Here is a 26,970-nt window from a genome sequence, read left to right as displayed (position 1 = left end):
CAAGATGCGGGAGACACCCTCTGACAGACCCAAAGAGGCAAAGTCTACGCTCTCAACATCCAGGCCGTGAGAGCCAGGGACCGGAGGCTGGGATGCAGAAGCGCCCCTTCGTCCTGTGTGATGAGGGTCGGAAAACACTCCAATCTCCACGGTTCTTCGGAGGACAACTCCAGAAGAAGAGGGAACCAGATCTGACGCGGCCAAAAAGGAGCAATCAGAATCATGGTGCCTCGGTCTTGCTTGAGTTTCAACAAAGTCTTCCCCACCAGAGGTATGGGAGGATAAGCATACAGCAGACCCTCCCCCCAGTCCAGGAGGAAGGCATCCGATGCCAGTCTGCCGTGGGCCTGAAGCCTGGAACAGAACTGAGGGACTTTGTGGTTCACTCGAGATGCGAAGAGATCTACCAAGGGGGTGCCCCACACCTGGAAGATCTGTCGTACCACACGGGAATTGAGCGACCACTCGTGAGGTTGCATAATCCTGCTCAACCTGTCGGCCAGACTGTTGTTTACGCCTGCCAGATATGTGGCTTGGAGCCCCATGCCGTGAAGGCGAGCCCAGAGCCACATGCTGACGGCTTCCTGACACAGGGGGCGAGATCCGGTGCCCCCCTGCTTGTTGACATAGTACATGGCAACCTGGTTGTCTGTCTGAATTTGGATAATTTGGTGGGACAGCCGATCTCTGAAAGCCTTCAGAGCGTTCCAGATCGCTCGTAACTCCAGAAGATTGATCTGCAGATCGCGTTCCTGGAGGGACCAGCTTCCTTGGGTTTGAAGCCCATCGACATGAGCTCCCCATCCCAGGAGGGACGCATCCGTGGTCAGCACCTTTTGTGGCTGAGGAATTTGGAAGGGACGTCCCAGAGTCAAATTGGAGCAAATCGTCCACCAATATAGGGATTTGAGAAAACTCGTGGACAGGTGGATCACGTCCTCTAGACCCCCGGCGGCCTGATACCACTGGGAGGCTAGGGTCCATTGAGCAGATCTCATGTGAAGGCGGGCCATAGGAGTCACATGAACTGTGGAGGCCATGTGGCCTAGCAATCTTAACATCTGCCGAGCTGTGATCTGCTGGGACGCTCGCACCCGCGAGACGAGGGACAACAAGTTGTTGGCCCTCGTCTCTGGGAGATAGGCGCGAGCCGTCCGAGAATCCAGCAGAGCTCCTATGAATTCGAGTTTCTGCACTGGGAGAAGATGGGACTTTGGAAAATTTATCACAAACCCCAGTAGCTCCAGGAGGCGAATAGTCATCTGCATGGACTGCAGGGCTCCTGCCTCGGATGTGTTCTTCACCAGCCAATCGTCGAGATATGGGAACACGTGCACCCCCAGCCTGCGAAGTGCCGCTGCTACCACAGCTAGGCACTTTGTGAACACCCTGGGCGCAGAGGCGAGCCCAAAGGGTAGCACACAGTACTGGAAGTGGCGTGTGCCCAGCTGAAATCGCAGATACTGTCTGTGAGCTGGCAGTATCGGGATGTGAGTGTAGGCATCCTTCAAGTCCAGAGAGCATAGCCAATCGTTTTGCTGAATCATGGGAAGGAGGGTGTCCAGGGAAAGCATCCTGAACTTTTCTTTTACGAGATATTTGTTCAGGGCCCTTAGGTCTAGGATGGGACGCATCCCCCCTGTTTTCTTTTCCACAAGGAAGTACCTGGAATAGAATCCCAGCCCTTCCTGCCCGGATGGCACGGGCTCGACTGCATTGGCGCTGAGAAGGGCGGAGAGTTCCTCTGCAAGTACCTGCTTGTGCTGGAAGCTGTAAGACTGAGCTCCCGGTGGACAATTTGGAGGTTTTGAGGCCAAATTGAGGGTGTATCCTTGCCGGACTATTTGCAGAACCCACTGATCGGAGGTTACGAGAGGCCACCTTTGGTGAAAAGCTTTCAACCTCCCTCCGACTGGCAGGTCGCCCGGCACTGACACTTGGATGTCGGCTATGCTCTGCTGGAGCCAGTCAAAAGCTCGCCCCTTGCTTTTGCTGGGGAGCCGCGGGGCCTTGCTGAGGCGCACGCTGCTGACGAGAGCGAGCGCGCTGGGGCTTAGCCTAGGCCGCAGGCTGTCGGGAAGGAGGATTATACCTACGCTTACCAGAAGCATAGGGACCAGTCTTCCTTCCCCCGAAAAATCTTCTACCTGTAGAGGTAGATGCTGAAGGCTGCCGGCGGGAGAACTTGTCGAATGCGGTGTCCCGCTGGTGGAGAGACTCTACCACCTGCTCGACTTTTTCCCCCAAAATGTTGTCCGCACGGCAAGGCGAGTCCGCAATCCGCTGCTGGATTCTATTCTCCAGGTCGGCGGCACGCAGCCATGAGAGCCTGCGCATCACCACACCTTGAGCAGCGGCCCTGGACGCAACATCAAAAGTGTCATAAACTCCTCTGGCCAGGAATTTTCTGCACGCCTTCAGCTGCCTGACCACCTCCTGAAAAGGCTTGGCTTGCTCAGGGGGAAGAGCATCAACCAAGCCCGCCAACTGCCGCACATTGTTCCGCATGTGTATGCTCGTGTAGAGCTGGTAAGACTGGATCTTGGCCACGAGCATAGAAGAATGGTAGGCCTTCCTCCCAAAGGAGTCTAAGGTTCTAGGGTCTTTGCCCGGGGGCGCCGAAGCATGCTCCCTAGAACTCTTAACCTTCTTTAGGGCCAAATCCACAACTCCAGAGTCGTGAGGCAACTGAGTGCGCATCAGATCTGGGTCCCCATGGATCCGGTACTGGGACTCGATCTTCTTGGGAATGTGGGGATTACTTAATGGCTTGGTCCAGTTCGCAAGCAATGTCTTTTTCAGGACATGATGCAAGGGAACAGTGGACGCTTCCTTAGGTGGAGAAGGATAGTCCAGGAGCTCAAACATTTCAGCCCTGGGCTCGTCCTCCACAACCACCGGGAAGGGGATGGCCGTAGACATCTCCCGGACAAAGGAAGCGAAAGACAGACTCTCAGGAGGAGAAAGCTGTCTTTCAGGAGAGGGAGTGGGATCAGAAGGAAGACCCTCAGACTCCTCGTCAGAGAAATATCTGGGGTCTTCTTCGTCCTCCCACGAGGCCTCACCCTCGGTGTCAGACACAAGTTCACGGACCTGTGTCTGCAACCTCGCCCGGCTCGACTCCGTGGAGCCACGTCCACGATGGGGGCGTCGAGAGGTAGACTCCCTCGCCCGCATCGGCGAAGCTCCCTCCGCCGACGTAGTCGGGGAGCCTTCCTGGGAGGTGGCCGCGGTCGGCACCGCACGCGGTACCGACGTCGGGGACCTCAACCTGGGCGATGGACCAGCCGGCGCCACGCTCGACGGTACCGGAGGCGCAAGCACCGCCGGTACCGGAGGGGTAGGGCGCAACAGCTCTCCCAGAATCTCTCGTTCAGAGTGGCTCTCGTTCAGAGTGGCTGCAGAAAAAGGCTGAGAGGTCGATGCAGGCGTCGACGTCAGAACCTGTTCTGGGCGAGGAGGCTGTTCCGGGCTGTCCAGAGTGGAGCGCATCGACACCTCCTGAACAGAGGGTGAGCGGTCCTCTCGGTGCCGATGCCTGCTGGGTGCCGAATCCCTCGGCGACCCAGAGCTCTCGGTGCCGACACGGGGAGGAGACCGGTGTCGATGCTTCTTCGACTTCTTCTGAAGCATGTCACCGGAGCTCCCCGGCACCGACGAGGAGGACGTAGAATCCATCCGTCGCTTCCTCGGGGCCGAGACCGAAGAAGGTCGATCCCGGGGGGGCTGTACCGCAGGAGCCCTCAGGGTAGGGGGAGACCCACCCGAAGGCTCACCGCCACCAGCAGGGGAATGGACAGCCCTCACCTGCACTCCTGACGATGCACCTCCGTCCGACGACATCAGCAGACGAAGTCTCGGTACCACCGACGTCGATGCAGTCGCCCGATGCCTCGGCGCCGATGCAGAGGTCCGATGCCTCGATGCAGTCGATGGAGCGGCAGCCAAGGAAGATGGTCCGGACGCTGACGACGTCGATGCACTCGATGCCTCCGGTGCTGATGTCGACGAAGAGCCCGAGAACAAAACGTTCCACTGGGCTAATCTCGCTACCTGAGTCCGCCTTTGTAACAGGGAACACAGACTGCAGTTCTGAGGGCGGTGCTGGGCCCCTAGACACTGAAGCCACGCAGAGTGCCTATCAGTGAGCGAGATTACCCGGGCGCACTGGGTGCACTTCTTGAAGCCGCTGGAAGGCTTCGATGTCATGGGCGGAAAAATCACGCCGGCGAAATCAAAGGCCGAAATGGCGAAAATTGAAGCACCAAAATTTAAAGGGAGAAAAATCTCGACCGAGGCCAAACTAGGCCTACCCCGACAACGAAAGAAAACTTACGGGGCAAAAGCTGTGAAAATTACAGGAAGGGCAGAAAACCCCAAAGGGTCTTCCGGAACACTTCCGGAGCGCTTCCCGAACTTTTTTAAAGAAAAACAAGGACAAAACACGTCGAAAAGGACGCGCGAGGTCGACTCTCTGGGGCACGAACGGCGTAACACGACCGTACCGAGCGCGGACGAAAGAAGACTGGCCGGCTCGAGCCGGTTTCGGGCGGGAAGACGGCCGCGCATGCGCGGTGCGCATGGGCGCGCGAGGACTAGCAAAGGCCTTTGCTAGTAAACTTTCCGATGGAGGGGGCTGCCGAGGACGTCAACCCATCAGTGAGAACAAGCAGCCTGCTTGTCCTCGGAGAAACACTAGTTTTATAATTGAAAAAACAATTTCTCCTTTCCCAAGGAACATTTATACGCCTCTTTACCATGAAGTTCAATGGGAATTCCAAAACAACATAACAAGGATACAACACATCCTTACATCCACAGGTGCACAGCAAACCTAGAAAACATTCTCCAGTAATAAAATGCACCAAATGCACAAAGAAAAAGTAACAAACAAAAAAATAGCATAGCTAAAGAAACAAATAAATATAGAATAACCACATTTTAAGGGCACACCAAAATTGACTATAAACCGTCATACTAAGCAGTCCTTCGGGCAACAAATTCTACAGTTCTGAACCTCTTCCTGAAACAATTTTGTTTTAGTTTCCTGCCATTGAAACCACTTTGCCGCTGTCAGAACTAACCAGGCTTCTTTTCAAATGCAACTGACGTAGGACATGGAAAAATTATTTTCTTTCCTTTAATCATACCAGACCAGACTAGACTAATGGGTTGTATCCATCTACCATCAGAAGGAGACAGAAAAAATAATTTCAATTAATTTGCCCCTTAAGGGTATCATGCAGCCTCGTCATCAATACTAGACTCACAAGCTATAGCAAAAGCAGTCTTACCATTAGGGTGGGAAAACGCAAAAATGGAAGAACCACAAAGGCCAAAAAATGACCAGCCTAAGACCCTGACAGGACAATACAGCAGGAGAGGACAAGAAGACCACAGTGCACCCTCGGTGAACTACCCAAGTGAGACAAATGTACAGAGCAGTATCCCTTGAAGAAACTGCACCAGAAGGACTCAACAAGAGTCTCCTGATCGTGGGATGAGACCATCTCACCATGAAAGAGTCAGAGAGGCACCAGGAAAGATGCCAGTGCCCTAGGCCCCAGAAGAGCTCGCATACAATGGCCTAGAGAGCAACGGAAGCCACCGAAAAATAGAAACAGAAGAAAGAGGAAGCCATTCTCCAAGACTGCACCGCAGCAAACCCCTGCCATAGCCTCAAAATGAAGTTCTGAAGAGTGTCTGAAACCAGCTCGAAGCTCTACAGGTAGACCAAAAGGGGCTATGTCCTACCAATAGAGATGGATGTATGCTCTATGTACAGGAATGAAGCCAAACTGGAATCATGAATCTGGTATGTTCCCATACAGACCTGGAGTCAGGGATGAAATCCAGAGGTGGAGATGCGCTCCAACCCCCAGCCAATAATGGAGAGAATCTCCATAGAGACAGATGCAATCAAAGTCTCAAAGGCCGAGACAGGGCCAAACATCACTGGCATAGATGGGCCTGACCCCATCCGGAGATGGAATTACTCCTCACTTGCAGAAATGGGCTACATGTTACTAGAAAAAGAGACCCACTGCACAGCCAAAAATGGAGCCACACTCCACAATCAGAAATGGAGCCACACCCTACAGCCAAAGAAGGAACTATGCTCCCCATCCAGAGATGAAGCCACAATCCCATCCAAGTATGGAACTACATTCCACCCCCAGAGACTCAGCTACACTACACAACCAGAAATGGAAAGGGAGCAACGCTGCCCATGTGGCGACGGTCCTATGCATTCCAACTGCAGAGAAGGAGATGGAGGAGCACTCGACATCCAGAGACAGAGCCATGGTCAGCATCCAGAGGTGGGACCACTCTCTACCATCAAAGAAGAAGCGACCCTCCAGGTCCCGCTACATACAAGGAAGGGGCCTTGCGCAACATGCAGAGATAGAACCGTGCTGAACTGACCAAAACAGCCCCGCATTCAAGATGCCGTGCTCAATGGACATAGAAGGAGCTGCACCCATCTTGTAGATACAGAGCTTCTCCAAGTCTACAGTGTGTGACCTATGAGAGAGTGTCACGTCTCTGAAACATCAAAAGGGAGCCACACTCAACAGGTGTAGAGGGTGCTACATCTTACCTACTGAGACAGAGCCTCGCCTCATATGGAGAGATAGAAGCCAGGAACACTCCAAAGGAAGGGAGTTACAAACCGAACATGCAGACGTCGAGGTGCTCCAATGCTGAAGAAATGCTGCCGTGGTCAACCTGCACATACGAATCAGCAATCTGAAGACAATGTCTCAGGGACACGTCAAGATCCCCCAACATACAGAGATAGAGCTGCACTCCCATAAAGAAAAGATGGTGCAGCCAACTCACTGAGAGGGAATCTGTGTCAAAAAGGTCGAGGAGGAACTGCACTGACCATGTAGAGACATAGCTGCTGGCACCAAGGCCGCTCACACCTGATACAATGTGGAGCCAAGCACAATATGCAGTTATGGAGCGGGCGCACTATGTAGAGTTGGATATGTGCGCTACTTTTATACAAATGCGTCAAACTGCAACAATAGATCAACTGCGCTCCAACTCTGAAAAGAAGCATGTCACACAAACGAAGAGAAGGTGCGCCCAAAATGGCAACGCCGCAAAGAGGTAATGACCCCAGCTGAGAAGGAGCAACGTCCTACCTGCAGAGAAAGAGATCTCCACTTGCAGCCTCAGTGTTCCCCCACTCTTTCTAGCATTGTTCAATATCTACCTCAGCTCACTAGGCAATCTTCCTCTGGATGACGGCATCATCTTACTATCATATGCAGATGACATCTTTCTGCTCTACCCAGTGAGGGGAACCTCAGACATCCTCCTTCCATCAAGTATTATATTTCCTATATAGACAGTTGGGCTTCCAGACACTTCCTAAGTCTAAACAAGCAAAAGGCAAATATAACCTGGTTCGAGGATAATATACCAAATAGTCCTATAGTCTTAGCCTCAGGTGAAAGCTTACAAATTGACAGATCTTCCAGAGGTCTTGGGATCATCCTAGAATCCACTCTTACATTTGAAAAACAGGTCACAGCCCTGTGCAAAAAAGTTCTTTTTAAAGCGCAGGGAACTGTGAGCAATCAGGCCACACTCCTACCTCAACTAGATTACTGCAACTCCTTATATTCCCAATCAACAGAAGCTGAAAGCACACCTACAACTACTACAGAATACTGTAGCTAGCCCAATTTCAGGCCTAGGTCGGTTTAACAGTGTTTCTCTGGTACTGAAGGAACTACACTGGTTACCTATCACACAACAAATTAGATCCAAAACACTTTTTTGATCTAACGCAAAAAGGCTGGTGAACTTACTGGAAATTCCTTCCTCCTCAAAAAAACCTTTGCTGGGGCGGAGCAAGATGGCGGCGGCGTTGACAACGCTCCACGAGTAACTCCGGGTATGCGAGGTTTTAAACCCTATCTTCGAGTGAATTTTTCTTCAGAAATATTTTTCTTTTTTTTTTTAAATAGTTTCCTTTATAATGCCACACACGAAGAGAAAGGGTTTGGTAAGGGCCGTGACCCAACCAGCTCTAACATCAACACCAAACCAGCAAACTATGGAAAGTTACCTCATGAGATCCGCAACATTAGCGACAGGAGCTCCCGCTGAGATAATAGATCAGGGAGAGTCCATACTCCTGGGACAGGACGTTTCATTGTCCCCTCCGTCGCAATACCCTCCGCCTCAGCCCGCAGAACCCGATAGCGGGGGCGGAACCAAAAATCGCGAGAGCGAGGAACGGACCGCCCGAATGGGGCCTGCGGTCGAGGTTTCTGCTGGTACTTTTTGTACATCTTTACAGAATCCAGGGAAGGGTTCTTCTGAGGCAGATACGCTTGAAGCGATTTGGGAGACGCTACAGACTATGATGGCATCAACTGGTAAAATTGGACTTGTGAGTAATGTTCAAGAACTATCTGTTTCTTTTGCATCGATGAAAAACGAGATTACTGAAAAAATTAATCATTTAAACTCAGAAAATATTAAGCTGAAGGAAACATTGCTAAATCTGATTAAAGACACTTCAATGATAAAAAATAGGTTGGAATACTTTGAGAACTATAATAGGAGACTGAATTTGCGTTTATTGAATTTCCCTTGTACTCCAATTTATACTCCTGTGGAGATATTTAAGAGATACTTAATAGAACATTTGAAATTTTCTCCAGAGAATATACCACCACTTAACAAAATTTACTTCTCACCTATAACAAAGAATGCTGAAACACTACCACAAGGAGACTTAAACGTATCAGATTTATTAGAATCTTCATTAACATCTATAACGGAAAGAAGAACTCTTTTGGTTTCGTTTGTATTTCAGCAAGATTTGGAGTTAGTGAGGAAGCTGGCTTTAAGAAATATACAAACTCCATTTTATGGAGGGAAAATCTGGGTTTTCCCAGATGTTACAAAACAAACTCAAGCCAGAAGGAAAGATTTTCTTTCATTGAGAACTTCAACAATAGCGTTGGGAGCAACTTTTAATTTGAATTATCCATGCAAATGTAATATAAAATATTTGGGTGTAAAATATGTTTTCTTTCTTCCTGAACATTTAAAACAATTTATAGAACAGAAAAAAGTATTATAATACTAGTTTGTGTCTCGTAGTCTGAACAGAACCTGAATGGGTAATTAAGAAGAATTGAATGCAGACAAATCGTTAAGACCTTTTTTTCTTTTTTACTTTAAATAATTTGTAATAGTTAAGACTCCTATCTCCGAAGGAACGGCTCTCAGCCCCCCATTTTGGTGGTCTAATGTAAGTCATACACATTACTATGAAATTGTTTAGTTTTCTTAATTTTAAAAAATTACTGTTTTTTTCCCTATTCAAGTGTGAAGCTTGTAAATAAATGAAAAATGATAAATAAAGAATTTAAAAAAAAAAAAAAAAAACCTTTGCTACCATCAGACCGTGGCATTGGTCTACCCATCCACGAAAAAAATTCAAGACTAAAATCTATTCTCGAAAAATCATTCCCTTTTCAGGGGGCCGACCAATGGAACACGCTCCCTACAGTCCTAATAACACAATCCTTCTCTAAACTCCACATACTCTTCAGGAAACTGCTTAAAACCCACATACAATGGTTAACCCATACTCACACTAGTCTTTAGGGTACTTCGCAAACCTCTCCACCAAACGATGAGTTCCTCTTCTCTAGATTCCTCTATAAGCCTTCTCCCCAATAGTTAAATCTCTTTTTTTTTTTAATAATTTTAAACAATTTCCAAAGCGAACTATGTCAAGAAATATGCCAAAAGTTACAAAGAAACTATCAGGGAAATTTTCCCTTTTCAACATTAACATTTATAGGCAGTAGTCCACAAGATAAGGGGGAGACAAACACAAATCCTATATTTAGCACCCAAGTTCAAAACCTCTTGTCTCATGGATAGAAATCCTTTCCTTCTATCTTGTGTCGATCTAGAAACATCTGGAAATATTTGAACTTTTTCTCCCAAGAAAAGAGGCGGAGTTGGCTGTCTCAAATAAAGTCTTAATAGGGCCTCTTTATCTTGTAAAAAGACAAAAGAAACCAACAAGGTAGACCTAAAGTCCACCTCATCTTGTGAGGTCTCAAGAAGCGCTGAGATATCCAAATTCTCTGAGGAAATATTCAAAGTCGGTAAAGTTTTTATTCTGGCTTCTCGATTGGGAAGGTAATATAGTTTTTGAAATGGAGGAAGCCCATTATCAGGGTATTTAAGAGCCTCTTTCAGAAATCTTTGAAACAAATCCCTCGGGGGGGGGGGGGTGGGGATATATTTCACAGAAGGAAAATTTAATATCCTCAAGTTTAATAGTCTGGCCCCATTTTCCAAGTTCTCTATTTTACGATTAACCATTTCAGCATTCTGAAGCAATTTACATTCTGTTTCTTTACCTTGGGATAACGAGATATCATATTTCTTCAAATTTGCTTCTTGAAGGACCATCTGAGATTGTAAAGAGTCTATCTTTGAGATATTTAATGTTGTATTGGAAACAAAAGTTAAACAAACCTTGTGCAGGGATTCCATAGCTGACCACAGAGATTTGAGTGTTACCTTAGATGGTTTAACCAACGGTTGCAGGGCTATCTTAGGATTAGGTTGTGTTTCATCTTCTAGTGGCGCAGCAGGACTTGACTCTGGTGTGATCTTATTTTGCCCGTTTTCCATTGGAGTAGGCAAAAGGTTCTGAGTTTCGGGAGATTCTCCCTCTTGAGGCGACGCCATAAGTTGGGAGGGCTTCTCCTTCACTCGTATCACCTCGACTTCCGATGGCAAAATGAGCGTACCTCCCAGCTTGCTCTCCGCCTGCAGAACCTATTTTACTGGACTTCGTGGGCTAAGTGAAACTTCACTTTCCAAGCCGGGACTCCTCTCTGAACCGGACAGCGGAACCCCCCTTGGTGTAGTTGGCGATGCATATGCTATAATCGGCATCTAAGAGTAGGGTCCACAGAGGGTAAGGAGTAACCTCCTCTTGTTTTTCCCTCTCTCTTAGGCATTATGGTAAGGAAACAGGTTATTTAGGAAAAAGTTCTCCGGAGCTCAGCATAACGCGTCTGAACTCGATGCCATCTTGGTCAGTCTCTCGTTAAATCTCATGCTGTAAACCGCTGTGAACTGTAATCGGATGAGGGACCCTGCAACACTAGGTATCATCTCAAATAAAACTACAGTTACCAGCACACCCCTAGTTAAACTGTCATCCAGACGAACCAGGATAGGAGCCAGCCAGCCAGCAAGCACCAAGAGGAGCTGAAGAAGTCATCCACCATCCGCTAGGATACAGAGAAAATACTGAACATTCCAGGCTGCACAATACCCTTAAGAGGCGAATTACTTGGAACTACTTTTCTCTGTCTCTTTCCACTGGTGGATAGACACAACCCATTAGTCTGGACTGGTCCGGTATTGATGACAAGGAAACGGAATTACAAATGAGTCCAAATAATGTGGTGCTAGACCACAGGTGATCTTAAATACAAACAGCAAAAGCTTAAAAGAGGATCTCTACCTGCACAGGAGGCTGATCAAATAGGTTATCGTCCTGTCCCACTTAGACCAGACCAGCTTACCTGCTATATTCCATAGTACCTAATTGCATAGGTGTCTGTCTAGAAGACCCAGCAAGGTTATATTTCAATAGACCAACTGCACAACCCTCTGTAGTTGTCTCACCTCAAGGGATACCCTGCTTGGAAGGCTATCCTTAAATTGTAAAAACCTTTTTTCACACTAGCAGAAATCTGATATTCCATAGTAAGCTTGGAATCCATAAATATGCCAGGTATTTTTGACTCACAACTTAAGAGAATACTAATACCTATTATAATGGAGCTCATGAGGTAGTTCCACATTTTGTCTTTCAGCCCAAAGGATCTTTTTCTGGATTAACTTTCAAGCTGTTCCACTGCATCCAACTTTGGGTATATTTAAAAGATGCACTCATATAATCATAAGTTTCTAATATTGTGTGGATACTAGGGAAAAGTAGTATCACTGGCAATTGAAAAATAAATTACTTCCACAGACCTTAAAATATTCACTTAAGAACGCAAATAAAAATTAAACAAAATGGGCTGTAAGGGAGAGCCCTCAAGTACCCCTCATCCACTGGCCATGGAGCTAAGAGTTGCCCTTGCCAAATGACCTGCAACTCAACACTCAGGAGTGGCCCTATTCTATATTCTGCAGTCCAGCATCTCAAACTCTGTCAACCAGCCCCCAGCAGTCCGGCATCTCACCTGCTGTCAGTCTCCCGCTCCCATCCTGGTCCAGAATCTCAGCCTTGCTCAATCAGCCCATTCCCCCTCTCCCCCCATACAGGTTTAACTCAGCTTATGCTCATGAAGTCATGGGAAGCAAACTGCACACTGCCCACCGCCAGCTCCAGGGTGCTCTCTATCATGTCCCGTTCTCTCCGACTACTTCTTGTTTCCGCAGGGGTAGGATGCATCACAGAGTAGGCCCCAGAGCTGGCAGCAGGTAGTGTGCAATTCACTGCTGGTGACCTCATGAACATAACCTGAGATAAACGAGGGAACAGGGTGCTGACCAAAAGACAATGAGATACTGGATTGCGGCAGCGGGTGGATGGTGCTGGCTGAGAGTGGATGAGATGCAGGATAACAGGAAGTAGGCAGGAAAGAGGAAGAAATGTTGTGATAGGCAGGGGAGGGAGGTAGTGAGAGATGCTGGACAATGGAAAGAAGGGAGGGAGACATGTTGGACCCAGTTGTGGAAGAGAGGAAGGGAAAGATACTGGACAATGGGAGACTGAGAAAGTAGAGAGAGAGATGGTTGGTTGACCACAGGGGGTTGGGGTGAAAGGAGAGATGCTGGACCATGGGGGTGGGGTGGATAAAGGACAGCAGGGAAGAGAGATGGAACAGGAACATGATAGGCCTCAAGGGTGTGGAGGGAGAAGATGATGGGCTACAATAGTGTGGAGGGAGAAGATGCTGAATAGGAATGGTAGATAATAAGAATGGTGGAACCATGTGGGAGAGGCCCTGGAAGGCTCGACAAGGAGATGAGTGACAGGATAGTGAGTATAGAGGGTAAAAATGTAGTGGGGAATAGATGAAAGAAAAAAAGGAATAGGAAGATGGGAAATGGGAGAGCAAAGGGCTAAGAGGAAGAGATGGAAGACTGATAGGTGAAAAGTAAAAGGAGTAGATTAAGAAAGAGGATGGAATTTGAGTGGACAAAGGGCAGGAAAGAAAAGAAACGGGAGGAACCTCTTACTTCCTGCTTGTAATTCTGAGGAGGAGCCAGAAGGAGGGGGTACCGAGAGGTGCCATCTCATCTCTTGCCTCAGGCAGCAAATTGCCTTAAGCCACCCCTGCATCACAATCACACTTATGTGGTTTATTTGCGTACATATATATATATGCACATAACCCAATCAAATAGCCTGATGGAGTCAAAACAAATACAAAAGAGAAATGTCCTCAGGCAGCAGACTGCCTTAAGCCGCCCCCCTCTTGGCACTGCACCAGCCACCCCTGCAGCACAATCAAGAGAGCAATAAATCATGGCACACTAAATTGAAAGCTCCAAGTAAGTCTAATTGCATCACACAAGTCCAATATCTACCAATTATTATAGTCCCACTAGTCACCAATGCAGCCATTACTGTTTCCATACTGTGTAGATTATGGAAGCCTGATTATTATCTACTGGATACAACTCAATCAGAATGATACTGCAGCTGGATAGCCAAAGCTGCTTCCACAATTTTGGCAAGAACAAGACTACTGGTGATAACTAGAACACTGTGCATTATCTGTTCTTCCCCCTTCCATAAAAAGGAGCCAGCACCACTTGTCCTAACTCAGGGGCCGATGCACAAAGTTCACCGTTAAATACAGCAGCCACGGTTGAACGTAACAATTCACAAAAAGCGACAGATGGACAAAAAAGGATGGCATGCAAATGAGATGCATGGAAATTCTGTGAGAAAAAGCACCTAAAACATGCAGAACAAGATCCTGAGTTGTTTTTAGGATTGGACACGGGGGGAGGGGGGAGAGCTCCTGCACTCATGAAACAAGCTCACCTTCATCTATGGGACAAACATCTGCTGAAAATCTCCTTTAACTTCAGTTTGTGGGGCTGAGCAGGAAGAAGACAGTCAGAAGTATGGCTGGCGGTAATCTCCCCCATGCCCCTTCCCCAGGGAAGGTCTCTTCTGCTGTAGCTACGGGCACGTACAGATCCTTACGATGGAGAAGGGAAACCAGAAGAAATAAAGTTCAGCAGAGTTACAGAAGTAGGGGAGGGCTCCCTGCATCAGGCCAGGGGATGACTGGGAGGCAGAGGTTGAAGGGAGAAGGGAACTGAACAGGGGGTTAAGTCCTGGTGTTGCAAGAGTGGGTGAGTGCTCCCCTCTGACAGCTCCTGACCTGCCAGAAAATCTAGCACGTTAAAGGTAGGCGCTCCTTTCTGTGCATCGAACAGAATGCTCATTTTAATTCTGATGAGCTTGTTGTAATACATTTGTGCTGCTACAACGAACGATAAAAAAGAATGCAGAACCCCTTTGCGCATTAGATGCTAGATTGCGTTTGCTTTAGACCAGCTACAACCAGTCTAAAGCAAACACTGCAGACACGGTAAACTTTGTGCATTGGGCCCTCAAAGAGAAGGCATCCTTTTTGCAAGGAAAACTTTACAAAACTTTACTCTGGGATACATATCATTTTGTACTTCCCTTAATAGCCTGCTCATACAAAGATCTAATAGACAATTACCCTTGGCATATTTTCAAATCAATACTGTGACTGCTTTAAGGGAAATAAATTATGATTTATTCCAAATACATTCTGCAAAACTTCCTATATCCCTCCTGTAACATCCAGCCTCTAACTTGACCATGCTCAGAGCATACTTATTAACTCCTTCAAACAAAATTTAACTGGTTAAGGAACAGCTTCCCTCGGCTAAACTCATGTTGCTCTAACCCAATAAGGTAAGTCTATCTGTACGTTCTTTAACTTTTTGTTTGTTTGTTCAGAATGACTATCATTTTGCACAGCAAGGCTACCAGGCTCACTGGTCAATAGTTTTCTGGATCCCCATCCTCCTCCCAGAGCCCTTTTTAAAACTTTGAATTACAGTAGCCATCCTCCAATACCATAGCTGATTTTAACGATGGGTTACAGACTGCTGCCAATAGGTTTTATTTCAGAGTTCTTCAAAACCCAATCAAGGTTATTTGCCACTCTTAGTTTGTCAATTTGTACTATCACAAACATATTTTGGACATGCTGGAAAGAATAAGGCATGATAAGGAAAAGGGGTAAGCAGGGCCGGTCTTAGCAAGTGCGGGGCCCTATGCAGACCAATTTGACAGGGCCCCACCCTAGCCCTGCCCCACCCTAACTCTGCCCCACCCTAGCTCCAGAGCCAGCCACCCCTCCCTCCGAGCTCCAAGGCCCCCAGCTCCAGGGCTTGTCGATCCTACACAGTCAATGCCAACTGAAAACCATGTCTTTTTCACAAACACAGATACACCCTAATCCACTATAGAATAAGTAGTAATATTTAAACTTTCTATTTAGACAAAAATTAAACTGAACCCCCAAGATGCCAGACTCTGCATACAATACAACACCACAGAAACAGAAAATGTGCCCTAGTACTGCGCAAAATATAAAGACAACAGATGTAAATTTGAAAAAAAAACTAACAAATACCAATCACCACTTTACAAATTAACAAATAGAAATAAAACAAATATAGAAAATAAAATAATAGCATTTTATTGGACTAATACATTTAGCTTTCAGAGGCCAAAACCTCCGTCCTCAGGTCAATACGGTATAGAGCTGTTACAGTATCCTATCCTGACCCGAGGAAGGGGGCTTTGTTCTCTGAAAGTTTGTAAAAATGTATTAAAATTAGTCCAATAAAAAGATTACCTTATTTACATGTTCTATTATAAACATTTATTAGCACAGCTACAATACTATATCCTAAAGCAAAAAAATAAAAATATATATTTTATTTACAGTTTGTCGTCTCTGGTTTCTGCTTTCCTCATCTTCTTTTCACTGTCTTCCTTCCATCCAGCATCTGTCTTCGCTCTCTCTCTGCCATCCAGTGTCTGCCCTCTCTGCTGTCCCCTTCATCCAATGTCTGCCCTCTCTCCCTGCCCCTTCCGTGCACATCTGCCCTCTATCTCTGCCCCTTCCATTCACTGTCTGCCCTTTCTATCCCTTCCATCCACTGTCTGCCCTTTCTCTCTGCCCCTTCAATCCACCATTTACCCTCCCTCTCCCATCCATCCGGGTCTGCCCTCCCTCTCGCTCCCCCTTCCATCCAGGATCTGCCCCTCTCTCTGCCCCTTTTTTTCAGCCCCACTATCCCACCAGTCCCCCGTTTCAGCCCCAGCCCTTTTCTCCCACCAGTCCCGAGCTTCAGCCCCCAGCCACTCCTCCCTGTCCCCTTTTCAGCCCCCAGTTTCAACCCTTCCCCAGCCCTTTTCTCTCACCAGTCCAAGCTTCAGCCCCAGCCACTTCTCCCTATCTCCTTTTCATCCCCCAGTACCCACAGTTTCAGCCCCTGCCCCTTTTCAGCATCCAGTCCCAGTACTAGACCCCTTATTCCACCTACCCTCCTTTTCAGCCCCCAGTTCCAGCCCCCTTCATCCACGTCTTGTATTAGAGCCCCCCCCTTTTCAGCCCCAGAACCATTCTTCCACCTGACCCACGCATGCCCCATTTTCCCACCAGCCCCATGCATGGCCCCCATTTCCCATATGGCCCCTTCTCAAACCCCAGTTCCAGCCCCCTTCTCCCATCTGAGAACCTCCATCCCACACTCTTCTCCCACCTGAGTCCCCCTTACCCCCCTCCCCCCAAATGAGAACCCCCATCCCACACCCTTCTCACATCTGAGTCCCCCTTACCCCCTCCCCCCAACTGAGAACCCCCATCCCACACCCTTCTCACATCTGAGTCCCCCCCCCCCGACCCGACCCACCTACCAACTCTTTTCTCCTGCTGCACCCACTAACTTAAAAAAAACTTGAGAAGCGCCGAGTAGCAGGCAGAGCCTCGCGTCTGCCCTGCTAGTAAAAATCTCCTGCATGTCGTCGGGCCGGCCTTCCTGCATTAAGTCCCGCCCTCCTCTGAGGTAATAGGCTATTACCTCAGAGGAGGGCGGGACTTAATGCGGGAAGAGCCCATTACCTCAAAGGAGGGCGGGACTTAATGCGGGAAGGCCGGCCCGACGACGTGCAGGAGATTTTTACTAGCAGGGCAGATGCGAGGCACTGCCTGCTACTCGGCGCTTCTCAATTTTATTACATTACAGCGATCGATCGTCGGGGGTGGGAGCAGCAGGCGGGGCGACCCCAGGCGTACCGCGCGGGGCCCCCTTGAGCGCGGGGCCCTATGCGGCCGCCTCGGTCGCCTCGCCCTAAGACCGGCCCTGGGGGTAAGAGACTGGGTAAAAGATGCAGGGAACGTTTGCTGGTATTGGGCTCCATGCATATGGAATATCATTCACTTTCTAAATAATAAATAAATAATAAATTTAAAACAAAAACAATAAAAATTTAAGCAAGTTGTGAAGTGCATGCCAGAAGAACTCCAAATAGGCATGCTTCACTGGGTATATTTGAGCATGGGAATACACTGGTATTAACTAGGTGCAGGGGGATGTGCGAGTGGGGTGCAAGTATACATGCAGATGAGTGGATGGATGACTGTCATATTTTAATTGTTCACTTGTGATGGTCTATGGTTCCCCTCCTCCCCCAGTCTCTTTCTAAATGCTTTCCGCTCTTGGCACTCGCTGCTACACCCCCACCTCAGAAAGCATCCTCTAATCTTTTGTGCCAGCTGGCTCCTTCAACACTGTAGGAGCTGCCTCCTCTTTAGCTAGTAGGGGTTGAGTCTCAACTGATCCACTGCCAACTGTACCACAACAAATTTTCTTCTGTTGTACTGCAGCAGATAGGAGTCACTTGGCACAGACTTTCCTGCCATAGCCTTGATCAGGGCTTGATCTTCCTCCCTCCCCCCACCCTCGGCTTCCTACTCTGGCTCATCTTTAGCCATACACACGGGTAACAATATAGATGGACTGATCAAACCTCCATAACAGCTCCCATTTCTTAAACTGTGCCTAATAAAGGACAAAAAGAAAAGAAGGAAAGAAATACCTTATAGTCTGAATCTGGCAGCATGTTGAGTAAAAATGTAACCATCTTCTGTGGAAATTCATATTTAATTGTCCAAAATAACAATTCTTCTAAAAAGCATTTATGCTTCAGAACATCCATGATAGACTGATCTATTAAAAGACACAAAGAAAAATATTTAATATTTCATAAACTGTTACAATATTGTGTTGGTATGCTAAATAAACAAGAAACTCTCAGTTTGTCCTTCTCAATCTTTTTTGCATTTTGTTTCTAATTTTCTTATCTCTCTCTACTACAACTTTCGGTGATCAGAGACCATAGGCAGAACCTATCAGCTCTATTTTTGTGTCGACAGTGGTGATGGGGATACCACCATCACAGTCAGAGCCATACCTTCACCATCCCCATCTCAAACAAACTACCTGCATAATATGCCAATGCTTCAAGTCTAATTTTTAATGGCAAGACTGGATTAACAAAATATTTGCCTTTTTTGTAAGCACATTTCCTTTAGTGCCATAACTATCAAACTAATTTACTCTTTCTATTCCTAAGTATTCAAAGCAGTGAATAAAAAGTAGAGTTTTCAGATATCACCATCTTCAATTCTACAGAGAATAAATAATAGGAAAAGTATAGAAAGACATACTAGTGTAATGGCTCAGTTTGTACCATCAGATAACGAGTTTTCTATTTACTTGAATTTTACAGCTTAGGAAAAGATTTCTTTTAACCGTATAGAACATGAGAGTTGGGTTTATTAAGAATGGCTGATTGAAAATATTTAATATTTTAATTGCTGAATACTGAAAACTTTCCTTCCCACAAAATATGGGAGTCAAAAGAGGACAAATGTTCTAAAATTAAAATTCATTATCGCTCAGCCCATGGTATAAGGCTTTACTGGCCTAGACTAACACAATGGCAGGAAACAGCAGAAATGATCTCTAATATAAGGTGATTGTGGCTAAAATGGTAACAGACTTCAAGAAAGCACAGGGTGAATACACTAAATCTTCTCATTAAAGAGAAGAAAAAGAAGCACAACTTACAGTAAATGGCATATGTTGCAAGTGCCCTACTTAAATAACTGAAAAGCATGCATCATGAGGCTGCTAGAATAAATGACAAAGTGGGTAATATGAAAATATTAGAATTCCTACAGGAAATATGGGTAACTCCACAACTGGGTTTGACTGGCAGATTGCCAATTCAGAGATATCTGGAAATCCTGGTCAAAAGCAGCTACACCTGGCAGGCCATACAGAGGATGTAGGAAACCAAATGTCCAAACAATAGCCATATTAGTATTGTTAGCTTATTATAAAGTACTGTGGTTACACATAGGAAAAGAGTGGTGCTGGGTAGGGTATGACAATACAGAAAAGGAGACCACCACCACCACCACAAACTGTCCTGGAGAAGCAGCAGTCTCACAAGTACATTCCATGGCTGATAGCTGAAATATCTCCTTAGCAGGGTGGACAAGAATAAGCTGGCAAGCTGGATGGGACAGAAGGTCTTTTTTTTTTCTTTGTTAACTTCTACTTCTCTGCTAGCCACTGATGAAGATTTTCCTTGAAAATTGCATTACAACTACAATACAGGGTGAGGCAAAAAAAAAAAAGTAACCCCCTATAGTTTTTTGCCATTTTCTCAGCAACCGCTTTGAATTTCAACAAGAAATTTTACATACATATACTTACATATTACTATTAAACAACATTTCATTATCTTAAGCTATGTTGATGTTACTGACATTTTAGCATTACTACCTAGCAATTTTTGCATGTTAAAAATATTTGAGGTAAAACGTCATTCAAATACAATCAACAATGTGTGAATTTTGCAGTCATTGTGAAGGCTCAAAGTGCCCACCCCCAGTTTTAACACACGCCTTCAGTCACCCCAACACCCTATACTATCATCATGCCAACTAGAAACGTTTTGATTAAGGTATAAAGCAATCCAGTGAAGCAACCATTTAAAAAAATAAATAAACAACGAGCGAAAACTGCAGTCAATGCAACTAGCTGTCCCACAAGGACTACAGGCAAAGTTGTCTAGCATTTTCTCTCCAATGAGGGTATATATCCTAAATTTTGTGAAACGATTGTATATGTCCATTTTTCAATTCCGTCAACTTCGTCAGAAGACAAAGTCCAATTTTTTCAGTACTTGATCCAGTGTTGGTGTGCTTTCAATGTACTGTTATCAATAACTTACTAGCAGTAAAGAAAAAACATGCCAGCTTGTAGAGTCCCAACTGAACCCCAATATGTTTAGTATGGAGTAGGCAATGTATTGCCTGCTGTGGACAGCACACCATGGTGATAGTAACAAAAATATCTAATACTGACTGTAAAAAACTGCATCTTAGGACATATCCACCAAATATGTGAAAAATCCCCAAGCTCACCACAGTCACACCAGTAATGGGTTAGTCCTGTCTGGTACATTTTACTAAGGCGGTGTGGGGTACAGTACCATCAGTAGAGCATCTTATACCCACTTTCCACCAGGGGAGTAGCTATTGAAAGTTTATCAAATTCTTAAATATCTTACCCCCCAGGTAGCATATTCATGTTTGGTGTAGGTCACCTTCCCACCTTGCTATATAAATTATCATTGGCATGGTTTTGGAGTAAGAGCCTGACAGAAGTGAGATCATCACTCCTCTATGAGGGCCACAACGCATTGCTTGTTCAAGTTATGTCTTCAGTAGAGCCAGCTTTCCTTTGGCTCTTCTAAGAATCAGATCTCTAACTTGCCTATATGCAAAAATATCATTTTGACTCAAGCCATGCTCCTCCTTAAGGTCATCCCATGACAATAAGTCTCCCTCTTCCCAAATTTGCCCCAAACAGTACAGTGAAAAATTTGCCAAACATTTATAAATATTCCTAGGTATTCTCTGCTGATTCCTCAAAGGCATGCATAATAAGGGTAGAAAGGAAACAGGGAACAACATTGTATGATGGGATATCCAAGTCAGAAAAGCACATTTAATGAAACTAGTTAACTTCTGAGCTAACCCGAAAGCTTGTTGCTTAGAAAGCCATGGGGCAGACCAGAGAGGAATGTCCTACAAATAAGCTTGTTTGATTTGAAGCCAAGGCTTAGGGGTACCCTGCAACCATTCCGTCAGTTGGCAGAGCTGAGCTGCTTTATAGTACAGGTCAAAGTGAGGTACACCCATTCTTCTTGGTTTGATATAACACTCTCCTATTTACTCTAGGTGGTTTCTTAGACCAGATATAGTGAAAGATCTTTCTATTTAACTTAATAAAAAAAAAACTTTGTTGATAGAGATGGGACAGGCCATGATATAAAAGCTTAGGTAAAATCATCTTTATTACATGAATTCTCCCCTACCAAGAAAAGTTTCAGTTCCCCCTGGAGCTCCTGTAAGCTCGCTGGTAAGTTAAGGGCAAAAAGATCCTTCAGAAATAGAGAGAAATGTACACCCAAATATTTAATTGATTTATCCACCCATCAGAAAGGATATCTCTTATGAAGATCATGTTGCAATGGAGAGGGGATTGTTAAATTTAGGATCTCAGATTTATTCATATTAGTTCGGAAGCCCGACACCACACTGTAGTTAGTTAAGGAGGTAGCCATTTGCGCTAAAGAGGTGTCTGGATCCACTAATGAAAGCAAGGTATCAGCAAATAGCATCATCTTGTGCTCCTCTCCCTTTCAAACAATACCCATAATAGCAGCATTAGTTCGAATGGATTGTGCAAAAGGCTTGACAGAGAGTGCAAAGAGCAAGGGTAAGCGTGCGCAGCCTTGTCTAGTGGCCCTATAAAGCTCAAAATCAGTTGTGTAGGTACCGTTTAAACAAAGAGCGGCTAATGGCTTTTTATATAACTGGACCCTGCCCAAACATTTACCAGGTATGTCCAATTTATCTAAGACCTCAAAAGGAAGGGCCAGTACACCCAATCGAGCACCTTTTTGGCAACTATTGAAAGTAACAGGGTAGGATCTAATGACTGACCCACTGCACTGATCAGGTGTAAGGCCCTGCGGACATTATCAACAGTCTGTCTCCCAGTAATGAAACCTGGCTGATCTTCTGCAACTAACTGAGGCATATATTTCTGGAGGTACAGTGCCAAGATTTTAGTAAAGATTTTGTAGTCAGAACCTAAGAGGGAGATAGGCCTATAAGAGGGGCACTGTTGAGGTTCCTTGCCTGGCTTAGGAATGGCAGCAATAGCAGCCAGGCAGCAAGGTCACCCTCTATAGTATTAGAACACTTTAGTTAAGAGGGTGGCTAAATACTTTTTATAGCATTTATAAAACTTATTTGTGTACTCATCTTAACTTTCCCATAAGGACGATTCTTAATAAGAGTTTCCTCCACCTCAATAGGTTTGGACTGTACAGTAAGCTCTGCTTCCATTAAAGTTGGTAGCTTAATGCCATTTAAGAAGGAAGCAATGGTCTCTGAGGATGGTATATCTTCCAGAGTATAAAGAGGGGAATAAAAGCATATAAATTCCTGCTGTACATCTGTTGTGAAGAAATTAACATCCTCATTTTGGGTCTTTATTTGAGAAATATAATTATTAAGGCGCTGCTTTTATAACTGATGAGTCAGCAAACGGCTGGCTCAGTTGCCAAATTCAAAATACATCTGTCTAGTTCTCTGCAGCCCTTCATTAATATCTACCAGCTCCAAATCCTGAAGCTGCAATCAGGTTGCATGGAGTTGTTATTCTAAAGTGAGATTTCCCTGCCTCAGTTTTTTCTGCTTTTTTCCGGGGCCTGTATAGTGGTTCCAAATGATTTATCCTGGGTACGCTTCTGTTGACTGACATGAGCTGTAAAGATATGATTTTCCCACGCATCACTACCTTTAGGACCTCCCAAAGAACAACCGGGGAAACATCTAGGGTATCATTAATAGTGAAATATTCCACTAAATCCATCTCCAAATGTTCAACGTGTTTAGGGTCTAATAAAGCAGCATCATTAACCTTCCAATGACACAACCCAGACTGCAACAAAGGTAGGGTCAAGACCATATTAAGGGCTGCATGGTCCAACTAAGTATGAGCATGAATAATTAGATCACGTGCATGGGATCAAACAGCATCCCCCAGCTACAGATCAATACATGAATATGTGTTATGGGTGTACAAGGAAAAAAAAAAAAGTATAGCCTCGCTTCCGAGGGTGGGCAAGCCTCTAAAGGTCCTCCAAATCCCAATGCGCAAAGAAGCACCAAAGTTTTTGTCTATCCCCATGGGAATAACTTCACTACCTGTGCGGAATTGTCCATTTTTGGGCAAACGGTCAAGTTACAATCCCCCTACTAATAGGCAGCCTTCTTTCTGTTTCAACAATAAAACAGTAAGAGCATCATAGAACTCCCCTTGACTGATGTTGGGAGCGTACACGTTCAATAAAGTCACAATAGTTTGCTGAACCGATATACCACTAAAACACATCTCCCTTCTACATCTCTGATCACCTTCTGCAGCTGGCATGAGAGACTGTGAGAAATCAATATTCCCACTCAATTCATTGTTTTTTCTTATGCAATGCATTAGAAGCCAAATACATTAGCAGGAAGTTCTGCTGCAAGAGTAGGCGTTCATGCTGCCGCAAAAGGTGGGTTTCTTGTACAAAGCAAATATCCACGGATAAACGCGCAGCCTCCTTGAATAGGAGACACCGTTTCATCAGAGCATTTACTTGTTTCACATTAAGAGAAATCAAAGTGGATACAATCTGTGCACAGTAGATATAAATAAACTGGATTTGCCCTCATCAGATTACAGAAAATCAACAATACATAACAGTAATTAAACCAACCCACCCTCCCTCCAAATCACTGCCCCCCCCCCCCCCCCCCCCCCCCAGTGATCCATGCGCACCACAAACATGCTAGCATAGCCCAATCGGCACTCTCTAGTTGGAGGTACTGAGTGGCATCTGCGCACAGCCTCAGGATCTCTCAAGTATAATAAAGCAACTTTATAAGCCTAAAAATCCTCCATCAGGGCAGCAGAACCACAAACATGCATGCAATAAGTGAGGCACAGTGGAGAATGTCTACCATAACCAGCCTAAGCCCGCTGCACCCTGAAGTGCCACTCAGGTTGTACTATTAGCTGGCATCTTTGCTGCTGAGTGTTGCTGGGTCAGTCACCGTTTGCTGCCCTGCACTCGTTGCCACTTAGGCCACGATTTCAAAAGGGCAGCAGGTTTTGCAGGAGCAAAGGTGGGTTGTTGTTAAGTAACTGGTTCGCTCTCCAAGTCTGCCAGTACTTCCTCTTTTGTTTTCACTTAATGTAATTTACCTTGATAATAAAAGGCAAGCGTGAAAGGACGCTGCCATTTATATTTAATGTTGTTTTCACACAACTTCAACGTAATAGGCTTGAGTTCACTTCGGCGCTTCAATATGGCTACTGTTAAATCCTGGTAGATTTCAATGATATAAGCATCCCAAACCCACACTCCATAGTCCTTGCTTTGGCTAAAAAGTCACCTCTTTGATCTTACAGTAAATAAAGTAAGAGATAACCCTGGCCACATTCATTCTAGGCTTGCCTAACACTATGCGCCTGTTCAGTTTTCACAACTGTAGACTTCAACGGCTTTGCAGCATCAAATAGAATAAAACAAGTTTTTGTATTGTTTCCTTACAGTTGTTGTATTCAGGTGTTTCTAGGAGGCCACAGAAACAGAGGTTACAGTGTCTGCTGTAATTTTCAAGGTCTTCGACCTTATCTGTGAGAATCATCTCCAGGGTTGTTTGCGTTTCTAATTTAGACTCTTAACACTGTTATGGCCTTGACATGGTCTAACAACCCCCTTCCAGGTCTGCCACTCGGTGTCTCAGTTCAGAAATCTCACCTCGGAGATCTACTGCCAATGTCGCAAGCTCCGACTGCATCGTCACGAGATTCGACTTAATCTTTTGCATCCATTCTCGAATCTCACCAAAAGATGAGGTGGACTGCTCAGCAGGAGACTGGACAGATCATTCCTCTGGTTCAGTTGCCTAAGTAAGCGAGGTAGGTCCTGCCAGTGCCATTTTTGCTGTCCCCGCAATCGTGGGAGTAGAAGCATGATAGGAAAAATCCTGGCGGTTAAGGTGTCCCAGAGTCGACATACCTTGGTTAATAGCTTTAATCTGGTGTCTGCTGTTCGAGAAGGCTGAGAGAATGCAGCAGGAACCCACGGAGAGGGATGACCTCTATTAAAACTTGAGGCCATGTGAAGCTCTCTTCAATTGGCCATATCTATCACTGGCGTCATTTCCTCGCTTTGTGAAGATCTTAACAGCCTTGTTGATCAGTTCCCTGTGGCATGCTAACCTGGATCTGCAGCACTTCCTTGAGTTTGGCAATTATTTACTGCTTTGGGTGGACTTTGTAATAGGCCTCCAACATTACTCCCCAGACAAAAGTCTGTCACTGTGATATCATTAACAGTAAGCTAGTTCCCTGAGGAGTTTTTTCCCCCCCCAAATGGTAGTTTTACAGTACAAACATTTTTGAATGTGCAAAAGTCACTGGGTGGTCATGCTAAGAAGTCTGCAACTTTGCCATGTTTAAAAATAAATGTCATTCCACTTGGTACATAAACGCAGATAGTAACAAATAAAGCTCTAAAATTTCACATTGAAATTCCAAGCAGTAGCTGAGGAAACAGCAAAAATCACTAGGGGTTACTTTTTTTTTGCCTCACCCTGTACATAGTAGATTTTTAAAAGTCCTCATGAAAGTGCTTCCCTTTTTGGCTATTGTACAGCAGGAAATGTAAATAAAAATATGAAAAGAAATGTAATGCATTACCTTTGCTACCACTGCTTAGTTTCACTCGTTTTCGCTTGCCCACAGCTTGGCCACTATCCTGATCCTCCTGAAAAAAATGATTAAACCCAAGCTCAATTATTGTATTACAAAGACTTCATGTTCATGACAATCAAGTTCAAACAAGTACATTCTTCCACACACTTCTGCATCCCAAAGATAAGCCAAAAAAGGGGGGGGGGGGGGGGTGGAAATGGTGGCTGGAAAGTTGCAGTGGATGTTTCTCTCTCCCTCTCTGGCTGGTCATTTTAAGAAAGGGCAAGACACACACTTACCCTGCAGCGTCACCTGCTCCTCTGACTACTAAACAGATGATTCATTTTGTTATCAGAGGTGTTGGAAGTTGCCGGTGCTAGGGCCACTCTGCAGGCAAGTCCAGAAGGAGACCCGGCTTACCCACTTGCGAAAGACATTACTTTGAGCACAGAGAAACAGATAGTCCCTGCAGATCCAGCACTTCAGCTCAGAGCTCAAGGAGGATCATCAGACACTGATGAGGTGAGCAGAAGAAGCCCTATAGCAGGCCAGCCTGAACTAGTGAAGTGCTGTTCAAAGCCACCAGTAACGTGACTGTGGTCATCCCTACAGGACCAGCTCACTTGGAAGAAGTTGTATGTTGGCCCCCCTGCCCAAGGAAAGCAAAGTTACTCACCTGTAACAGATGTGCTGCGAGGACAGCAGGCCAATTATTCTCACAGATGGGCAGCGTCATCCGACAGAGCACAGTGTTGACGCTGACTAGCTAACAGTAGAATTTTCTAGCAGTCTCTCACCACAAATGTGCAGGTGCCTTCCTGCCCGATAAGCAAGCGTAGGTCCCTCAGTCATGCATAAAGCTAAAGAATACAACTCCAAGGGGAGGTGGGAGGGTATGTGAGAATACTTGGCCTGCACTCCTCGGAGAACACCTGCTACAGGTGAGTAACTTTGCTTTCTCAGAGGACAAGAAGCCTT

At 45.7% G+C, this 26,970-nt stretch overlaps 1 protein-coding gene across 1 annotated transcript in view; it reads right to left on the bottom strand.

Moving 5' to 3' along the window:
- The window catches only part of LOC115458835 (E3 ubiquitin-protein ligase UBR3-like), a gene marked incomplete at its 3' end in the record, with an annotated part of 174,823 nt that overhangs the window by 46,100 nt on the left and 101,753 nt on the right, over nt 1-26,970 (bottom strand). The window contains exons 6-7 of the mRNA XM_030188658.1: nt 25,999-26,065; nt 18,194-18,324 (exon numbers count right to left, since the gene is read on the bottom strand). Coding sequence (XP_030044518.1) covers nt 18,194-18,324; nt 25,999-26,065 — 198 coding nt within the window. The remainder of the gene's footprint in view (nt 1-18,193; nt 18,325-25,998; nt 26,066-26,970) is intronic.

Source organism: Microcaecilia unicolor, unplaced genomic scaffold (assembly GCF_901765095.1).
Source record: "Microcaecilia unicolor unplaced genomic scaffold, aMicUni1.1, whole genome shotgun sequence".
Lineage (NCBI taxonomy): Eukaryota > Metazoa > Chordata > Amphibia > Gymnophiona > Siphonopidae > Microcaecilia > Microcaecilia unicolor.
This window is presented reverse-complemented; position numbering and strand designations above follow the sequence as displayed.